This window comes from Limanda limanda, chromosome 8 (assembly GCF_963576545.1).
Source record: "Limanda limanda chromosome 8, fLimLim1.1, whole genome shotgun sequence".
NCBI lineage: Eukaryota > Metazoa > Chordata > Actinopteri > Pleuronectiformes > Pleuronectidae > Limanda > Limanda limanda.
The window spans coordinates 29,368,537-29,391,010 of NC_083643.1; the positions used below are offsets into that span (position 1 = coordinate 29,368,537).

Below are 22,474 nucleotides of genomic sequence, written 5' to 3' on the forward strand. Positions count from 1 at the left end.
AGAAAAAACTAATTGATTACAAAATTAGCTGCCAGCTACTTTTTTTATCGATTATAATACATTAAATAGATAAATTGCTGCAGCACTTCATCTAGTCTATGTTTAATTCACATACAACAATGTACAGCTCTATGGTCGCAGAGAATGCTCTGTCACTTTTGTGGTGCGCATGAAGTTGTCAGTATCTCATGGTTCCGCTTTTCATAACAGCAAATAAGATCTGTAACTCGCTGTTAGTTACTGTTGTCTCATGTGGCCATCAGTAGGCGTCGATAAATTATTTTTTGATGCATTGCATTGCGATGCGGATGTGGACGACTTTTTGCATCGATGCGAAGACAGAACATAATCAATTCATGTTTTCCACTACGTTTATTTCTTTAGCGATGTCCCACCATGGTATAATTATGACCACCGCTGCTTCAAGATCAGGACAGACCACACTAAAGGTCTGGTCATCTTATACTAGCGGCTGGGGTGGTTGTGGCTGAGGGATAGAGTGGTCGTCCTCCAACCAGAAGGTTTGCTGTTCAATCCTCAGTCTTCCCCATCTGCATGCTGAAGTGTCCTTGGGCAAGATACTGAACCCCTAAATGGCCCTTCATTGATGTTGAATTCACTAAATGTAAGTCACTTTGGATAAAAGCGTCTGCCAAATGATATGTAATGTAAATGTAATCGTTTTTCAGGGTTTCCTGTCTGCCTCCTGTCCCTATGACCTGCACACACTTTAATAATACAATACAAACGCAGACATGTAAGAAATAATGAAAGTATGTTGCTATATTTATCTTTCTCTTCAGCTGGTTCAATGACCTTTGGAAGATAGTTTATGTTTTTGCTTGAAGTGGCATGATTGTCAGTGCGCGCTTTGTCTGTGGGCCTTGTCCATTGAGTAAAATATCCTGCATACTGCTTAGATTGCATTGCATCTATGTAGTAGCATTGTTGTGGGGAGTGACTTCCCTATTGGTTCTCACCTAAATCTGATGTTCATATCAGAGGTTTTCTGAGGGGAACTAACATGCTTTTGTAACATAATTAAAAGGGTTCATATTAAATCCCACTAAATGGGATAACAGCGCCACCTGGTGTGGTGAATATGTACCTGCAGGGAAGCGGTGAGCCCTAGGGGCAAGGGATGGTGGTTATTCCTCAAAGGTATCGAGTTAGTGTATACATCTCCTGTGGATGGCACCCAGGCGGATCATTTACCCCACCTAATGTCTCTTTTGTCAGACTTGGATAAATGTGGTGCCAGAGCAACACTGAACAGGATCGGCACGGCTAAACTCAAACGATGTGTCCCTCTACAACCGATGCAACATTTAGTTGGGGCTAAGTTGCATGCTTCTGATGTATCAGCAGTGGGAAGGGCAATCGTCATTGAACCCACCCTGTCCAACACTAGACCTGCACATATTCTTGTAGGGAGAGTTGAGACTTCCTTGTCATGAGATGGCTGGGTTCCAGTGAACGTCTTAAATCCGACTGGAAAGCGGCTCACCCTTAAGAGAAATGCAAAGGTTGCAGATGGGTCCCCCTGTCTTCCTGTTCAGGACTTATTTCAACCAAAGCAAATCCAATCCAGTACACGTACAATTCACACCCTGAAGCAAGGTCAGAGGAAGAAATGTCACGCATCTTGAGTGACTTGGCAAGATTTGGACCTTTTAACTCGTCAAGTGTCTACAGAGTGGAAAGATAAACTGCTGCAGATCATTGAGCAGTAAGAGTACATCTTCTCAAGGAACAAAATGGACTGTGGTGAGGCAAAGGACTTTGTTCACAGACTCTGTTAATGAATGATAAGCCCTTCAGACTTCCATATAGACGTTTCCTCATCAGACCGACACTCGCTGCACTTGGTGGAAATGTGTTTTCCTCCACGATGGACCTCACATCAGGAATCTAAAGGATGCCCCAAGGCCTGACAATTAGCCCTCCCGCTTTCTTATGGATGATGATGTCCAACTTTGGTTATGAGACCTCCACAAGCCTGTAATTCTCCCTGGTTGATCTTTTGGTTTATGCTCAATCCGAACAGGTCACACTCCAGCGTCCGCAGATGGTTTCTCATGCCTTTATGCTAACAACTTGAAGCTCTCACCTAAAAAGTACCGCTTTCATCGCATAACATCATAGGTTAAGATGGTGATAAGACTGAATCAAGTAATGTGCAGGCTATAAATGATGTGCAGGAAGCCGACCTGATGCATCTGATGGAGAGACACTATCTGCTAAGAAAATCTGATCTTTCCAAAGTATGGTCCTCTACTACCATCATTTTATCATGTTCTGCCGAAGCTAGCCACTGTTCAGCGAAGGTAGAGGCAACAAACCAAAGTTTGAAAAAGCCCAAGTGAGACTGTTACCAACTGATTGGACTGATGAGTGCGGAGAGACTTTCAGAGTTTTAAAACATGAGCTTGTGCACAGTGTTACACTAGCACATCATGATTTTAATGCCCCATTCATCCTTGCAGTTGATGCCTCTTTTGATGTAATCGGAGCTGTCCTCTCACAAATGCTGTTGTGTATTGTTATTCCATTTAGTTTGTTCCCTCAGGGCCTCCGTAATGCCCCACTGTTTACCTGCATTGAATGCTGGGTATTCTCTGTCCTGTGAAACAAACCAGTAAAGAAGGCACGTTATTTACATCACTGTCTCATGTCTCATCATTTCTTAGTTGTATCAGTGTGCTATACAACAAAACTGGCGACGAGGATGGGATCGTTCTCAAGTTTCTGTGATTATTTTCGGTGAAAGGTCCGAGGTTCAGAGCCGCAGCTCTGGAGAGAAGGAGCGAGGCGTCGCTGCTCAGCCGCAGAAACCCCGTCCCCAGTGAGAGACGCGAAGAAAACGAGGAAGTAGCTGGTGACGAGTGAAGCTGGCTAGCTTCCAACAGCACGTCAGCGGGAGTGGGACAGTTCGCCGCGGGAGAAAAGGGATTCTTCACGAGTGTTGGAAAAAAAAAGGGCAGTGAGTAAAAGTGAGACAATGGCTGCACTGATTGGAAATATAGGACAATTTGATGAATCTGTGGAGTTCATACACAGAACGTTTTGAGTACTTTGTGTTAGCTAATAGCATCAAAGCAGAGGTGATGGTGCCAACGTTTTTGACTGTCATGGGAGGAAAAACTTTCAATCTACTGCGCAGCCTAGTGACACCTGAAAAGCCTGGTGACAGATGTATGAGGAAATAGTGGCTACTTTAAAAGCACAGTATTCTCCAAAACCACTGATCATTGCTGAGAGGTTCAGATTCCACAAGAGAAATCAAGAGGGGGAGTCAATCTCACAGTTTGTGGCAATCCTGAAACAGTTATCAGAACACTGTGAATTTGGACGTTCTCTAAATGACACTATACGTGATAGGTTAGTGTGTGGCATGCGCAGTGGGACAATTCAGAAACGTCTATTGACTGAGAGTAACTTAACATTGCAGAAGGCAATAGAAGTGAGTACTTCAATGGAAATGGCAAACAAAGATGCTCAGCAGCTAAGTGCATCAACCCAAGTGCATAAGGTGTCTACGGATTTCAGATACAAAACCGTAGGTGGCAAGCCATGCTATCGCTGCGGGAAACCAGGTCACCAAGCAGAGGAGTGTTGGTGCAAAGACTTAGACTGCAGAAGTTGTCGCAAAAAGGGTTACATTAGAAGCAAAAAGGGACAGTCATCCAAAAATACTGAACAAAGGAAAAGTGACTTCAGGAAGTACAAAAAGAAAGTTCACAAACTGGAACACACAGAGGAAGACAAAAGTGACACCCCATCTGAAGGGGAAGAGTCTGTGCATATTTTGTCTTTTTCAGATGATGGGCATGGATACTGGGTTACACCGTTACTGGACGGAAAAGCAGTATGGATGCAAGTGGACACAGGAGCAGCTGTATCCTTGGTGTCTGAGGTTGTATACAAGGAGATATCACCTCACACCACAGCCAACTAAGATCACGCTGAAAACGTACACTGGTGAGACTGTACCAGTGAGAGGAATCGTGACTGTAACAGTGAAGCTCAACAAACAGAAGGTAAAGCTACCACTCTACATTGTGAAGGGCAGTCAGCCAGCTTTGCTAGGACGCACGTGGCTGGAAAAGATCAAATTAAACAAAAGTTGAGGACATAAACCTGCAAGGAATATTGAGGAAACATGCTGAAGTGTTCAAGGGAGAACTTGGTAGTATGAAGGACATAACAGTTAAATTGACAGTGAAACCAAACAGCAAGCCCAAATGCTTCAAAGCCAGGCCTGTCCCATATGCCATAAAGCCAAAAGTTGAAGCTGAACTAGACAAATTAGTCAAGAGTGAAGTACTGGACCCAGTAAGTGTTAGTGAATGGGCTACACCAGTTGTTCCAGTCATGAAGAAAGACGGATCCATCAGACATTGTGGCGACTTCAAAGTCACTGTTAACCCTGTCTTGATAGCTGAACAGTATCCATTACCCCTCATTGACGATCTGTTTGCTGGTTTAGCTGGAGGACAGAAATTCAGTAAGATAGACTTATGTCAGGCCTATCCTCAAATGCATGTTGACAAAGAGTCACAAGAACTGTTGACCATAGTGACTCACAAAGGACTGTTCAGGTACCGGAGGCTTCCCTTTGGGATCACCTCAGCCCCGGCCTTGTTGCAGAGAGCTATGGACCAGATATTGAGTGGGTTCACCGGTGTCCAGTGTTACCTCGATGACCTTCTCATCACTGGTAAAGACGAACAGGAGCACCTGAGAAACCTTGACGCCGCACTACAGAGACTGGAGGAGTACGGACTGCGGGTCCGGACGGACAAATGTGAGTTTTTCCAATCTTCAGTTGAGTACCTGGGCCACATTATCGACGGTGCTGGGCTGCACAAGGCACCATCTAAGGTTAAAACTGTCAAGGAAGCTCCATCCCCACAAAATGTGAGTCAGCTGCGATCATTCTTAGGACTACTGACGTACTACGCAAAGTTTGTGCCGAACCTATCAAACATGCTAAAACCACTGCATGAACTTTTGAACAAAACCACACAGTGGAAGTGGTCAGACAGATGTGAGGAAGCTTTTAAGGAAGCTAAAAGAGCCTTAGTCCATTCAGAAGCCCTCACCCACTTCAACCCCGACTTGCCATTACAGTTAGCGTGTGACGCATCGCCTTATGGTATTGGTGCTGTGATCTCACACATAATTAGTGATGTGTCGGTCGTGAACGATTCGTTCACTATGAACGAATCCTTACAAGGACTCGGGAGTAACGAGTAGGGATGAGCCGGATACTCTGCTGAAACGAGTATCCGGTACGGATAAAGCACTTTTGCCGAGTACGAGTTTTAGACGAGTAATCGGAGTCATTATCTGTGCTCGGACTGAATGAAAATCCTCACACAGCGTCACAGCGCTCCGCCCGTCACACACGGCTCTGCTCACTCACTCACAGAACAGCTCTCTGTCTCTTAGTCACTCAGGTTCACTGCGCATCGGGACTGTTCCATAGGCTCAGTCAAGGAAGCAGAAATGATTCGTTCATTTCCCGACTGGGTCTTCGGGTACGAGTCTTTGGATCATTTTTCACGAGACCTGCATTGGCTCAGTAGAGGAGCGCTGGAGATGCGAGGGACGTTCACTGTCTCCCGGAGAAATGAACACTCTGTGTTTTTAGTATAGAAAGATGTGAATTATATTTGTTCACAAGTCATAATGACTGGTTTTGTTATTTTCACTTTACATTTACACTTACTTTACAGTAAAGTAAACCTCTATTAAATACAGTACAACATGACAGTTTGTATGGTTTGAAATTGTCATCTATTATCACACTGGCATTTAATTATTACGGCAAACAATTACACTGCACTAAACTTTAAGTGTTAATGTAAAGTGAAAATAACAAAACCAGTCTGTATGACTTGTGAACGAATATAATTCACGTATTTCTATACTAAAAACACAGAGTGTTCATTTCTCCGGGAGACAGTGAACGTCCCTCGCATCACACACACACATACACGCGCACACACACACACACACACACACACACACCTGGTGTGGAAATAAATTTAAAAAAAAGTCATAAAAAAATTTCAAAGTTAAAAAAGAAAGTTATGTTGAACCAGCCCACTTCCGGGTTAAATCACACCCACTTCCGGGTTAGGCCCCGCCCACTCCGAGTACGGATACGGATAATTCATATGGTTAACAGATACAGATACAGATAATGCTGTACTCGCTCATCCCTAGTAACGAGTCCTCTCAATGAGAGATTTGTTCATTTTCTTGTGGCCGCGCATCGGGACTGTTCCATAGGCTCAGTCAAGGAAGCAGAAATGATTCGTTCACTTCCCTACTGGGTCTTCGGGTACGAGTCTTTGGATCATTTTTCACGTGACCTGCATTGGCTCAGTAGAGGAGCGCTGGAGCTGTAGCGAGGGACGTTCACTGTCTCCCGGAGAAATGAACACTCTGTGTTTTTAGTATAGAAAGACGTGAATTATATTCGTTCACAAGTCATACAGACTGGTTTTGTTATTTTCACTTTACATTAACACTTACAGTTTAGTGCAGTGTAATTGTTTGCCGTGATAATTAAATGTCAGTATGATAATAAATGACAATTTCAAACCATACAAACAGAGTGTTCATTTCTCCGGGAGACAGTGAACGCCCCTCGCTCCAGCTCCAGCGCTCCTCTACTGAGCCAATGCAGGTCACGTGATAAATGATCCAAAGACTCGTACCCGAAGACCCAGTAGGGAAGTGAACGAATCATTTCTGCTTCCTTGCCTGAGCCTATGGAACAGTCAAGGAAGCAGTCAAGGAAGGTCCCGTTGTCCCCTTTTACTGAACGAGATTCAAAGAACCGGGTCGGTAAAAAGATCCGAACTTCTCATCACTACACATAATGCCATCAGGTGAAGAAAGGGCTCTCTATAATCTTCGGGGTAAAGAAATTCCATTAGTTTCTGTTCGGAAAACAATTCACGCTACTCACAGACCATAGACCACTCACCTCCATCTTTGGTCCACACACTGGAATTTCATCGCTCGCAGCCAACCGCATGCAGCGATGGGCATTAATGTTGTCTGCTCACCAGTATGACCTCAAGTACAGAAGAGCTGAGCAGCACTGTAATGCAGACGGCCTGTCAAGGCTTCCCCTACCTGTCTCACACACGAAGCTCTCCGAGGGTAAAATCTTCTAGTTCAAGGAAGTGAGCAACGCCCAAGTTACCTCAGCCCATATGAAGAAGTTTACCTGCACTGACCCAGCGATGTCTGAGGTCATGGACATTGTCAGTCATGGGAGAGAAGGAGAGCTGTCAGACAGCCTAAAGCCTTACCTGGTGAGGAGGAACGAGCTCACAGTGCAGGCTGGATGTTTGTTATGGGGTTTTCGAGTCATCATCCCGCCACCCCTGAGAAAGCAGGTGCTTGAGGAACTTCATTCAGGGCACTGTGGCATGGTGCGAATGATGGCGCGCGCGTGGTCTGAGTATGCGGAACCATCCGCAAGAACAAACTGGAATCCCAGAAACCGATGTCAACGTTCTGGACTCAAAATCTCTCCGTGGCAGTATTCGTTGAATCCGGAAAGGAATCCCTCCTCTTTGTCCAGTGGCGAGACACGAGGGACGTCTTCATGTGCTCAACACTCCACACGGCCCATTCGGGAGACAGTGCAGAGGAGAGTCAAAGGTGCAGATGGGGAATGGGCAGTGAAGGACATCCCAGTTCCACCCCTCCCTCTCCCTCCCCGTCCTCTGCCTCGTTGCCTTCTCCTGCTGGCAGAACATCTCTGAAGAGTTGGGGGATTGGGCTCCTCTCCTGAGGAACTGTCCTGCTGCTCCACTCTACGTGGCCGCTTGCTGGCTGGACACGAAGTATCCTCCCAAGCCTTATCTGAATCAGATGATTGCCTTTTTTGTGAAAATAAAGAAATAACTGTCATTTACAAATCTAGATAAAACGTTTATGCATTCTACACAAACACACATCTCCCCCATATCTAAAACCACACCTTATCACATTCCAATAGTCAAACAAAGACAAACACACATCTCCCCCACATCTAACACCACACCCAACACATTCCAATGGTCAAATAAAGACAAACACACATCTCCCCACATCTAAAACCTCACCATATCACATTCCAATAGTCAATCAAGACAATCGCGGATCTCCCCACACCCAAAACCACACCTATTTACAGTTCTACAAATCAACAGTAAAACCTAAAAACCCCACAAATACCGGCACACACACACAGTAATTTATAAGTTATATATTATAATAAAATACGTACTTGTCAAGAGTAATGTCTTGTCCTTACTGAAACATGGCCTCTGCCTCGGAGTCAAATACGTTTCGCCGTCTTCCTCTGATACGTCGTCCCCAGACTTGTCGCTTTCACGCCGAAGACACAGATCTCTGGCTTCTTCGGTCGAGAAGTTCCGTTTCTGTAAACGTTTCGCCATTGTGCAACTTCAAAACTCTAAAAGCAACACTCTCTGAATTAACGACCAGTTGTTCACCGTTTCGTTTATTTGTTTTTTTTAGAAGGATCCCCATTAGCTCTACCCTAAGACAGAGCTACTTTTAGTGGGGTCCACATTTAAGACATACATTACAATAACAATATCAAACATTTAAAACATACGTTAAATTACAAATATCAAAAGTTAAAATACATTAACATAATGAGCATACAATTTTATATTACAGATATCAAAAATTAACTTAAGCTAGTAAGTCACTGTTGCGCAGTGACTTACTAGCTGTCTCGTTATATCTATCCCGCGAAGCAGCACATCCGCATGTTAGAAATTTCATTGGCTAAACGATACGCCAGTCATCAGAACAAACGGTTGCAATTGGCTCAGTCTTTGCACGGCAGAAGAGGAACGAGCACTGTCCGTCAACGAGGTGTCATGTTGGCTATTGTAGACTGTGGACAACCCATGCCAGCTCCGATTGGGTCAAATGAGCTGTCAATCTTAAGTTCATAGTGCAGCCACCTTTTTAATATCAAGAGAGCGGCTGTGTTTACATGCGAACAGGAGTTACGAGGGAAAATACATCAAAGTTTACATGTAGCTGCTGGCTGCTCTGAGATTACACAACAGCAGACTGTGGCTATTCTTTGATCTAATAGTGTGTTTTGGACTGATTATGTTACTGGATTGGATCATCTGGACCTTTGGCAATGTAGTAAGACCGTTTTTGTTGGAATATTATCGTTCTTTGGATTACGATGAGGCTTCTTAGGTGAGTGGCATCCATTTGTTATGTATACATTTTTTTGTTGGCCTTACTGAGACGTTGATTGTACCGGCTGTGGTGATCGGATCTTGAAATTGGTCGAATCACAAGAATCATAGCTTTCCAACGATATGTCGCATCAGTACCTAGCTGTACGACGCAGTTCTGTAAATAACAATGTTTGACGCTTATTGGTCAAACCGCCCACCTGACAGATGCCCGCGAGCCGATGCAGCACAACATATTGGACATATTATGGCCATTTTACCGCAGTTGTTATGGTTCCTTGGGGTCTTAATGAAATGTCTGTAACATATTTGGGTCAAAATACCACAAGGATCATTTAAAACAGCAACCTTTTTACCCTGTCTAAAACAGTCCGCCTCATAGTGACCGGTTTTGAGTGCCTGTTCCTTTAAAAGCCCCCCCACCCTCAACCCTCCTCCACAAGATATGACCACCCGGATTTAGCTATCCGTTACCTTTGTAGAAATATGGCTAGTGGAGACGAATCTTGCAACCATATCGTTTTGAACCAGAGTCAGGTGGGCCGAAGCCTGCCTGCGACAGCAGGTTTTAAAGCTTGCAGCATACCGTTTTGACCTGAACTATTAGTAGTAGAGACTAGTAGAGAGTCCTTTGTCCAGTCATCCAGCCCTTGTAACGGAACCTTATGCCTTGTTGCGGAATCAAGTGAGTGGGACGTTGGATAGGACAGTCCAAGATGCATTCAGATGTACTACTAACACTCAGTTAGTTGTTGATCAGCCTGAGAAAGAAGCTTATGACATCATGTCATCTTCTCAGGGATCACTGTCTTCACAGGATGTCTCAGCTGAATTCAGATGACTCTGGAGGTGTGACTAGAGTCAGAGGCACTGACTGAACCAAATATTCCCAGCTAGCTCATGTCGACTAAACTGCCTCTCTACCAAGGAGTGAACTGGTCAACCTGCAAGCAGGATGACATTCTGGGAAGAGCTCTGTTTTACACCCAGCGTCACAGGAGGCCAACTAGGCGTGACCGGGCTGGTGAGTCTTGTGATGTGCTTAAGCTGTTGGCCAAAGCTCTCCATCAAGAACGGGATGTTTTTTAAGTAAAGAGAGACAAATAAATGAACATTACAACTCTCTAGTTTGTTGTCTTGAACTCCATGAAGGCACAACTCCTCAATGGTCTCCATGACTCAGCTGGTCATCAGGGCCATGCTTGCAAACTTGCACTTGCCAGGCAGAGGTTCTTTTGGATAGGGATGGAACAAGACTAATGTCTTGTCAATCATGTTAAAAACTGTTTTCGTTGTGTGTTTGGGAAGACGCTAGAACCTAAGGACTGTGCTCCAGTTGAGAGCATTTGCACTAATGAGCCGATGGAGCTTGTGTGTATCTATTTCTGGCTGATTGTTCTCGTGCAGCCCACCCCCGGAGACTGAGCTGACTGTCGCCCTACATCAGGGGTCTCAAACTCAAATTACCTGGGGGCCGCTGGAGGCAGTATCTGGGTGAGGCTGGGCCGCATCAGGTATTCCACAAAAAAAAAAAATTTGCTAAAAAAATCCAAACTTCTCTAATGTCATTACTAACAGTTATTTAACTTCAATGGGTTCTTCTGAACATGAATAGAATATTGAAGAACACGAACAGTTCTTGTAAACATGGCTTCTCTTGCCTACTTCTTGCTGCCAGAGACCTGGCAGCGCTTCCTCTCACATAGCTGAGCCACATTTGGCTTGAGGGAGGAAGCAGTTGAGACCCTCAGTATGGCTTGAAGATGATCATCAGTAAGCCTGGACCTGGACTTATTGAAGTTCAAGGTGGAGAAGAGCTTTTCACACAAATATGTGCTCCAAAAAAGGCACATGGTCCGCTTGAACATTCGGGAAAGCTCAAGGAAGCTGGGGTTCAATTCTCACAAAAATTGCCCAAGCTTGTCTTCCTTTCCACTCACCTCCCTGAACTTGGCTTTGAGGTCAGAGTTGCACTGCAGGCCAATGAGCTCCATTTGAAGCACAGGAGGGGCATCTTGCACATCAAAGGAGAAGGGATCCGCAAAATTTTTGTAAAAGTCGCTCTGTGCGTCTTGAAGTCTGGAAATCTATGATCAAATTCCTCCTGTAGCCTCACATTTTTCTATACATTTTTGTGCTTACTTTGTGCCGGCGTGTTGGCTTGCCTGCGTTCTGGGACTTATTTGAGCAGATCCGGTACCTCTCGTATCGAAAAAAATATGAACATTAAAAAAAGTTTTTTAAGAAATGATTAAAATAAAATATAACAATATAATGTAATCACTAGAAAATTACGGAACCCCTGTTGACATCGGTGGATGAATTACTAATTTGTGGCCACGCAATAACAAGATAATCTAATAAATTATATATAAAGCTTTCTTAACAACAGCATCACAATTTCATAAAATAATAACAAATGCAGACTTCTAAGATGAACCAAAATAACTAGCACATCGTCATGTACAGTCCGTGGCTCGGTGCGTAAATGTCACCACCAGAGGATGAGGGAATTTAAATCATTAAAATTCATCCACACATATCAGGTGTAAATAATAATGTAAAACAGCCCAGACTGTAAAATGTAGATATTAGCTCAATGACGTGTTAGAAACTGCTGCGGTTTAGAATAATCTGTCTGCGTAAAGAAGCTCCCAAAACCTCACAGCGCAGCGTGTGCGTAAAGGAGCCGTGGTGTCCCTTGAATTTGCCTTCAATTTAACAAATTGTGTGTGTGTGTGTGTGTGTATGTGTGTGTGTTCCGTTCCGCTCGACACAGGAGTCGCCTTTGCTCAAGACGCCACTTTATTAATCACTGACATAAAGACTGATACCGTCACTACAGTATAGCCTAAATAAGTCCCACTGCATTGTAAGTGGCATGTGTGTGCTGTTTTAAGCGGCGTTTAATGTGCGTTCCGGGACCTGTGCTCGTCGTACCTGCGCTGTGATGTGTACTTAGCGTTCCGGCACCTTGTGATTTATAAATGAAGCACTGGATACATCATGACCTGCGCGAAAGAGGGCAGAAAACTATGAATTTCACCCTCCTGCACCGCACATCAAAAGCCACTCTTTTCTCTCCCGGCTCTCTCTCTCACTCACTCTCACACGTACACACACACACACGACCCCGCCCCCCATGTCACTCACTTGCATGCTGCGTTCACTGGTCAGGCACACAGTAGGAAACCAGAACATCATAACATTGTCCCACACAGCAGCTAACAGCGGAGCTGCTACAATGTTTGTGCGGGCCGCACTAACATTAAACTTTCATATTAAGGTGGGGGCCACAAAATATCGTCCCGCGGGCCGCAATTGGCCCGCGGGCCGCGAGTTTGAGACCCCTGCCCTACATGCTGTGTGTGAAGCTTTGGAGTCGTCTGATTTTGTCAAACAAGCTGTACAGTTCACTTTGACTTACTGCTGAAAGTGTGGCTTCCCAGGATGCACCCAGCCAGCCCCCAGCTGTGGAAGATGAACATGTCCCCTCCTTTAAACCGAACACTGACGGGCAGTGTTGTGCATTAACGAAAACGCAAAAGAACGCGTTCATTGAACACGTTCACTTTTATGAGAACGATGAACTTAACGCAACTCAATGACAAATAATGAATTTGAACGGTGAACACGTTCATATTGTAGCGTCCTCGCTTATAGACGACAGGAAACTTCTCTCTTTATGTATAACTTTATTAAAGTCCAACGAACATGACACACTTCTTGTTCGTAACTCCTATCATCCACCACTGTATTCTTCACTCCGCTTCCTCATTCACCCTTGACACGCCAACTCATCAGCCAATGAGAGCCTGCCATCCCACAAAACCCTACAGCCATTGGTCTAGAACTGTCACGTGCCCCAACCCTACCTGTTCACCAGTGATACCGGTAACGCTCTACTTAGTAACGCGTTACTCTAATCTGACCCCTTTTTTCAGAAACGAGTAATCTAACGCGTTACTATTTCCAAACCAGTAATCAGATTAAAGTTACTCCTCCATGTCACTGTGCGTTACTATTTTGTCTACTTTTTGTTACTTTTATTATCATCGACACGAACATGTGCACTTCTTGCTCTTACTCCGTCACTCGCACACATCAACAAAACTTCACTTCCTCATTGCTCCCCCGATCCCCAACACAAGCTGCCAATGAGGGCCTGACATCCCCAACAACGCCATCCTATTGGTCCAAACAGTCACATGTCCCACCCCGACCCCTTCACTGACCCTCAGGATATCGGAACGCTCCTTCAACACGGTGTTTTACTGAACATACGTCAAATCCAAACATAAACATAAACCCAGTCCGTTACAATATATTTGATTTCTTCTTACGTCTCTGGGAGTGAGGTCATGTAGCCTATGCGACAATTAAGTTGAATCGCCCTCGTTTCGTGCCATAATAAACAAGATCCCTACTACTGTCAATGCCGGGCTGCCTCACAGAACAGCTTTTTGTAAAACCACTCCTTGCTTCTCTATGTCTGTGAACAACAGGTAAAATGTTCATAAAACATGTTGAAAAGTTACATTTATAAACAAAGTAGATCATAAGTAGTAAGTTTTTCCATTACAGTGTTAACAGTTAAATATGTCAGGTCAAGAAAGATTGTCTTTCTTTTATTTTTTATAAAAACAAGTATTTATGTTAAGTGAAGTCAAGAAAGACTGTCTTTATTTTATTTTTATAAAAACATGTATTTTTTCAGGAAATAGTTTTTAAGTTCAACTTAAAATGTCAGGAGATACATTATACGTTGTTGTTGTGTACATTACTGTTAAAAATGCACTTCTAATAAAGTGAGTGTTGGCAAAACCGGTTGTCATTTTTATGTTGAGGCCGTGGGGGTGTTGTCGGCAGCTGCTGAATGTAACTAATACAGTAACTTGTAATCTAACTTAGTTACTTTAAAAATCAAGTAATCTGTAAAGTAACTAAGTTACTTTTTCAAAGTAACTGTGGCAACACTGCTGTTCATTGATCCTCAGGACATTTCAATACTTTCCCCTGAGAGACGCTGTCTAAATCGAATGCTTGAACCATGTTGTTGCTCAGTGCCCGTAAAATGTCTGCGATGTAGCCTAACTTAAACCAACTAACCCGACTTCGCACTACGTTACCCATGATTCATCGCACACACATGTAGACCAAACAAGCAAGGTACTCCAAGTGTTTTCTTCTCTGGCCAGTGTCTCGGCTCCGAGCTGTAGTTGGGAGCTCAGCCCACTGGTTATCTTGGCTCGCTGTCTGGCTGGTAACCGTCTGGACCACTCCGTGAATAAGGAGGAGGAGACGTTTCTTTACTTGGAATGCGGCCACTTTATTTCTCGGATATACAGCAGGAGCAACACTCGCATCACTTTTAGGTTGTCCGTCTTTTCTTGTAACAATTTGAGCGTCTTTTCCCACAATACCCAGGTGCACTACGTCACACACTAACTTTCCTTAAAGGGTCAGGCCATACCTGCAAAACAACAGCTCTCTGTCTCATATACAAATGGCAAGAGAAAGCAGAGACGCAGACTTTTATATGTTTTATTGTCTGTAAGATCACCTGTGTAAGCTAGCTAACATTATATATGCTGACTTTACAGTGAGCATGCGACTGCCTTTGTTTTGATGACCCTTCCATTCTGTGTTTTCTATAAAATATGGGGGTATGTTCATAAAACCTCCGTTACAAACTGTTTTGATATAATGCAGCTTAGATATTATCTGCTGTTTAGTTATTGTGTTTTTATGTTTCTAAATGTTATGACAGAAAGGAAACAAACAAATTTTAATAGCATGTTATGTGTGCTCTGTAAAATAATGTATCTTTTTTATAGGCAAACAGTAATTTCTTTATTGTTTTAAGAGCAAGAGACTTGTGTTTTGTATTATTTATTTTATTACATGTCCCAAATTCCACTATATGATAACTTGGTCACAATGTGAAATTATAGTTTTGTTTTATATTATTATTTAGACAAAAAGGTATTGAGGAATGCCATTAGTGAGCGTGCGACTGCCTTCGTTTTGATTCAAGATTCAAGAGATTATTATCAAATGCACAACAATAACGTTAAGCAGTCGCTGGCAATGACATGCTTGAGTCACAGGCTCTCTTCTAGCAATGCTCAAGTAATTACAACCAAAAACCAAAAATTGGATAAAATAGTATAAAATAGAATATCAAAATTTAAAATAGAAAATAAAATATCTCATCCGCTCTTGTGTTTTATATAAAATATTCAGAGTCGATAAACATTTGTTGCCAATAACAACATTGACCAGCCTCATTGTGGGAGAAGACAGATCACAGAGGTCACACTTTACTAGTTGTAGGCATGTGAATGTGTAAAATGGGTGTGTGAGTGGGTTTGGAGGTGGAATGTAAGTATGGTTGTCTAAACTGAACTATTCTTAATTATGTTTCGCAAGAACGGTCAGACTCAGGAACGAGCTGTCAAAATGTATGCACAGGACAGGCAGGCACACATCCACATCATGTGAAATAATGAAAAAACAGGCAATATATGTACAAAAAATTTGACAAAATACGTGATGAGCAACTATCGACCCAAAACTACCGAACATAAGTGCTGGGGATTTCAACGATGAGGAAGAGGTATAATACAGTGTCGAGGCATAGGAGCTGGTTGTCTTCTGAGGTTCATCCAGCAGCACACACTGTGATGGATTTCAGCAGAGCAGGGGTAGGGAAACTCAATCATATTTCATCCTAGCAGGACTGAGTGAACAAGAAAAAGAGCCAAATCTCAAAATAATAATTAGGTAAACCAATTTCCAGGATCATGTAGGTACCTGATACGGTCGCTTTCATTACTAATTTGATCTTCCAAGTCCCATCTGCAACTACACAAAACAGATGAAGAATAGTGTGAAGAATCTGAGGTGTCTAATCATGTGTTTGAGCATCTGGTATATTGCCAGGGTGATAAGTCTATGAAAAATGCTAAGAGATCCTGATACACTGCAATAGGAAGCTGTGGCATTTGTCCAGCTGGTCTCTGGACTAAAGTAACAACAGATTGGTCGCTGTTAAAGCACATAATTAAGGCTGGATTGCAGCGGTTGAAGGACAGGGACATGAGTGATTGAAGAAATGTGTTCAGTTCAGTTATTTGCCATACTATGTTTACTGTCAGTGTTCAAAGGGATTGTTCACGTTGTCCCAGGAGCACACCGTGGGCTGAGACAGCTTTCTGAATTGTCCTGGTTTCTGGCTCCATATGGACCCAAATGCAATTGAAAACAAGAAGACAGGAAATGGTTAAAACCATTCCTTTGATTACCTGCCCTCTGGCTGGGATATATGTAATTTCATCTGAATAGAATCTATAGCTGCTTTCAGACATACTCTGAACTCCACAGATCCTCCTCAGTTTCTCCAGAGTACTTGTATGCTTGAACACAAACATGATGTGAGTGCACAGCAAGAGATCCCCGCTGGATTCATCATGAGCAAGTGGTGACACGTGGTTGATGACAATTCTAACATGCAACTACACAAACGATTTTGAAACAAAATGAAAACAAATATCTCTGGATGAAAAAACACACGTAAAAGACACCAAAAAAGGCGTCAAGACAGTTTGTGGTGATAACAGTCAACTGTTGTTGATGTGTTTTTAAATCATTTGATTTGTAGAGCAGAAATTATACGTTACATCCTTCCTCTGCCTGCTAAATCATTCCTTACCTGAATCCTGCAGATACTTTGTTTCTGTTGTGAACGTGTCTGAGCAGAGATCTCCCACTGCATAGTGCATGTGTGAAAGGCAAACTGCAAAGAAAGAAGAGACCCAATTCTCTTCCTCACGTGACTGAAAACAGGACAGGGGTGTACACGTTTATGCATCAGAATCTACTGTACTTGTACTCATATATGTTTATTGTTTCTTCCAGGCTCATCTGAATGTGCTGCAAAAATCCGTGGACCCTGCCATTGTGCTTTTCCGACAGCAGATTCTTTGTAGCACTTTGGCTGGAAACCTTTGTCCAGTGGTTACCATCACTGCCTGTCCTGCCAGCAGGGCCTGGAAAGACATGCACCAGCTCCGTGAGTTGTGTGTGTTTGTGAGATAGAGAGAGAGAGATGAGCTGGAAGAAAAATAGTCAGACTGTCTATTTTACTGTGGATTGATGGGGTGTTTATGAGTATGGCATTTGTGTACATTACTCCTTTTGTAGGGAAATAATAATGTTTAAATGGATGGAGGTTAAGGCTATGACAGTGGTTAGGGGGTTTGGCTCAATATCCAGGATGCCAGTGTTCTCTAAAGCAGAGATTCTCAACTGGTGGGTCATGACCCAAAAGTGGGTCGCGGACACGTTTTCAGTGGGTTGCAGGCCTTTGCCTGGGCAAAAAAAATGTTAAGAAAACAATCATGTGCTTTTATTTTGAAGGGGATTTTTTATGCAGCGGAGTGCCGTCTACTCACACTCCCTAATAGCGTAGCCGAGTGTTTTGTTATTTTATACTGTCAGGCCTCAGCCGAAAAAGAATACGAGAGATGCTTATTGAATCGGGACATCACACCCGTTTATTTTTCTTCACACCTCCCAACTTTACTCTTGATAGCACCCCCTTCTGTTAGAACCCCTTCAAAACCCAACCAACACCCTGCTTATAACAGGAACTACTCCCGCGCTGTGCCAGATGATTATTATAAGCAGTAGGCCAATATAGACCAGTAAGATATACTATGGGTTGCATTTTGAGTGCCAGCAGGGAGCAGAAATCCTATTTCAAATACATTTCACATGCTTTAGCGTGTGAAATTTAGCATAGTTGCCTATAATACAGCATTAAAGTAACATTATGCAACAAAGTAAATGGATTTGTTTTTATATAGCGCTTTTCTAGTCTGATGATGACCACTCAAAGCACTTTACAGTACAGTTTCACATTCACCCATTCAAACACACATTCATACAGTGCATCTACTTGCAGCACTTTGTTATTCTATGGGGGGCTATTGAGGGTTCAGCATCTTGCCCAAGGACACTTCGGCATGCAGATGGCTAAGACGGGGGATCGAACCGCCGACCTTCAGGTTGGAGGACGACCACTCTACCCCTCAGCCACAGCCGCCCCGTAGAAAGTAGAAAGATTAGACAGGAGACTTCCGGTTGGTGAGTAAGATGGAGTAGCCGTGTTTCTCCAGGCTCCTGCCACACAGTCTCCGTTCTGACCATAAGTCGATTTAAATGACCCCAACCAAGTCACAACTTGACACTAAACGGCAGCCAAACAAGTTTTTTGCCAAACAACATGTCGTCCAGACCAAGCAAGGCGTCGAAGAAGTCTGAACAAGCTGCGCCACCGGACAATGCTATCGACAATGCTACGTTAGCAAACATGCTAGCGGAGCTAAGAGCGGATCTGCTAACCAAACCGGACTCACTCAGTGCACGATTTGAATCCAAGCTGACGGCCATCGACGCAAAGTTAGATGGGATACAATCCACGGTAACCAACCACGAGCATCGAATCACTGACTTGGAATCTGGGCTGAACGTGTTGCAGTTCTTGGAAGAAAAGGTAACCTCCATGGCTGAAAATAACGCAAAGATGAAAGCTAAGCTAACCGACCTAGAGGGGAGAAGCAGGCGGTGCAACTTACGCCTCATTGGTGTGCCTGAAGCAGTCGAGGGTTCATGGCCGACCACTTTTTTCTCTGACTTTCTGGTGGATTTGCTTGGGATGGATGTGCTTCTATCTCCCCCAGAGCTCGACAGAGCCCATCGTGCACTCAGACCCAAACCAGCGGAGGGGGAAAAGCCTAGAGCCGTGATCATCTGTTTCCACAAGTTCCAGACCAAGGATGCTGTCGTTCGCGCTGCCCGTAAGAAAAGAGGCGAACTTAAATATGACGGCAAACCAGTCTACATCTATGAGGATTCCTGCCCTGAAGTGCTGGACCAGCGGTCGGAGTATAAAGACGTCATGCGCCAGCTCTACGTTCTCAATCTCAAGCCTTCACTGTTGTATCCAGCGCGGCTGTTCTTCAAGGCTGAGGACGGGAGCAGACGGCGTCTCACGTCAGTGAAGGAGGCACAGCAACTTGTGGCTACGCACCAGAGGCAGTAGAAGATTGATGCAAGTTAAAGACAGTTGAGTTGTCAAGAGCCTATCCTAATCACATGTCATCGAATGGAGCAGGTATGCAAGTGCGTTTTGTTAACAGAACAAATATGGCTGTTCGTGTGTTGTTGTTAAAAGATGCCAAAGCTATTTGTAGTGTCATAGAAAATAAGTTGGGCTCACCGTTTTATTTTCACCCCCTCTGGGTGTAACTGTTACACTGTACTGCATAAGCCTATGCTGTTATCACATCTGTTGAGCCTTTGTTTACAAATTGACTTAAGTTTTTTTTACCACTCAGACTACTGTGTGGCAGGGTGGGAGATTGGAGGAAAGGAACCCCGGGAGAATTTTGCTAAGGGAACATGGCACTTTTGTGCAAGGGTTGTGGGTGGGGGGCGGGGAGGTGGGGGGAACTGTGAATGTGTGTGGGCTGGGGAGGGGGGCGGGGTTTTGCACTTGTCTCTCTTATTATGTCTTTCTCTCCCCTTTTTTTTTTTCTTTTTTCTTTTTTTTTTTTTTTTCTTCTCTTCTTTTTTTACTCTTCATCTCTCCTTTTTTATTCGTCTCAGATATAACCAGATATTTCACTATGCTACACAAGATAATCCATCACTTAGGCCTGCATGGAAAATAAAAAAACTATGAATAACATTCGTTTTATATCATGGAACGTCAAGGGGGCAAATCAGGCTACTAAAATAAATAAGATTATGTCTCATCTTCAGGATTTGAGAGGTGAGGTAGTTTTCTTGCAGGAGACACACCTGCGCAGTGATGAGGTCTTACGTATTAAAAGGGGTAGGTTTGGTCATGTTTATCATTCAAGGTTTAGTGTGAGGGCCAGGGGGGCTGCCATTTTGATTCAAAGCAACATTCCATTTGAATCAGAAAAAGTTGTAGCTGACCCAGCTGGCAGATTTGTTATTGTGACGGGGAGGCTGTGCAACACTCAGGTCATCTTAGCTAGTGTCTATGTGCCAAACTGGGATGATAAACAATTCATATCAAATTTTTTGAATTCTATTCCCAACATTGAAACATACCACATCATTGTTGGGGGGGATTTTAATTTCGTACAAGATGCTGTTTTAGACAGATCCTCCTCTAGACCATACTCTATCAATAATTCTGCTAAGTTACTAACCTCCACTTCGAAGGAGCTGGGCTTGTCAGACCCATGGAGATCTAAGTTCCCCAATAAAAAATCCTTTTCTTTTTTTTCGCATGTCCACCACTCCTATTCTCGAATAGCATTGTAATCTCAGATCATGCTCCCACATCACTAGACATACAGTTTCCCAATTACAGCCGCATCTTGAAACCATGGCGATTTAATTCACATCTATTATCTAATGACCTCTTTGTAAACTTCCTAAGATCCAATATACAACTATTTTTTGAAATAAACGACACACCAGAAGTATCAAAAGGAACGTTGTGGGAGGCTTTCAAGGCATACTTGAGAGGCCACATAATTTCCTACACAGCGCACCTCAGAAAAATGACTAAGTCCAGACAGGAGGAGCTGTCACAGAGACTCCTGGAGATTGATGATAGCTACTCTAATAATCCAGATCCTCTACTTTATAAAAAGCGTTTAAAACTCCAAACGGAGTTTAACCTTTTATCTACGAATGAAGCAGAATTGCAATTGCTCAAGTCTAGACAGCGTTTTTTTGAATCAGGGGACAGGGCTGGAAAACTCCTTGCCCAGCAAGCCAGAGCTGCATCTGCCTCCAGGCTTATTCACAGTATTAGGTCAACACCAGGTGTTATTCTTACTGACCCAAAATCCATAAATGAAACATTCACCAAATTCTATTCTGATTTATATGCCTCTGACCACCCCCAGACCAGTACAGCCAGTACACTAAACACCATTGAGTTTCCTAGAGTGGACGGGGAGCTGGTGGGTAATCTAGCCAGCCCAGTTACATCAGCTGAGATCATGAGTGCTATTGGCACTTTGCAGAGTGGCAAGTCACCGGGCCCGGATGGATTTACGGTAGAATTTTATAAGAAATTCGCCCAACCTGTCTCCACAGTCTTATGCGATATGTATAATGAGGCCCTGTCTCTTGGCCAGCTTCCTCCGACCCTGACTAGTGCCACAATTACTCTTCTCTTAAAAAAAGATAAAGATCCCTTACTCTGTAGTAGTTTTAGACCTATATCTCTCCTGAATGTGGATTACAAAATTCTTGCTAAGATTTTAGCCCTTCGTCTCCAGGGCGTGCTGCCACAGATCATCTCAACGGATCAAACTGGCTTCATGCTGGGGAGGCACTCATTCCATAACACCAGAAGACTTTTTAACATATTGAACATGCCCAGCTCCAGCAACCCAGAGGTAGTGGTGTCGCTGGATGCTGAGAAGGCTTTTGACAGGGTGGAGTGGGACTTTCTATTTGAGGTGATGGAGAGGTTTGGTCTGGGTTCAGGTTTTATTTCATGGGTGAAACTGCTATACTCCACACCTGTAGCTTCTGTGCAAACAAACAATACAGTATCACCCCCCTTCCAGCTCCACCGCGGCACAAGGCAGGGGTGTCCACTATCCCCTTTATTATTTGCCATAGCCATTGAGCCCCTGGCCATCTGGCTGAGATCTGAGAATGGATTTGAGGGCGTTTCCCGCCAAGGTTCAGTACACAAACTGTCGCTTTACGCAGATGACCTACTTCTCTATGTATCAAATCCATCCACATCTCTCCCGATAGTTTTGGACATCCTAAAGCAATTTGGCCAACTTTCTGGCTACAAACTCAACTTCGGAAAGAGTGAGTTATTTGCAATTAATAACTTAGTTGGTGACTTACCAGAAAACATAGTCCCCTTTAAAAGAGTCGATAACTGCTTTAAATACTTGGGTATACTTATAGCAGGGTCCCTGTCGGACACCTTCAATAAAAACTTTGTCCCATTGCTTGGCAGAGTTGAGGAGGACTTTCACAGATGGTCCACCTTGCCTCTATCACTGGCCGGTAGGGTCAACCTCATTAAAATGACAGTTCTACCAAAATTCCTTTACCTTTTCCAGCATATTCCTGTTCTTATCTCAAAAAAGTTTTTTGCTAAACTGGATAAGGCGATATCAACATTTCTC

General features: G+C 43.6%; 1 protein-coding gene across 1 annotated transcript in view; it reads left to right on the forward strand.

Moving 5' to 3' along the window:
- LOC133009766 (cytosolic carboxypeptidase 4) overlaps positions 1–22,474 on the forward strand; it is a 194,409-nt gene that overhangs the window by 107,787 nt on the left and 64,148 nt on the right. Inside the window, exon 20 of the mRNA XM_061077300.1 lies at positions 17,184–17,337. Coding sequence (XP_060933283.1) covers positions 17,184–17,337 — 154 coding nt within the window. The remainder of the gene's footprint in view (positions 1–17,183; positions 17,338–22,474) is intronic.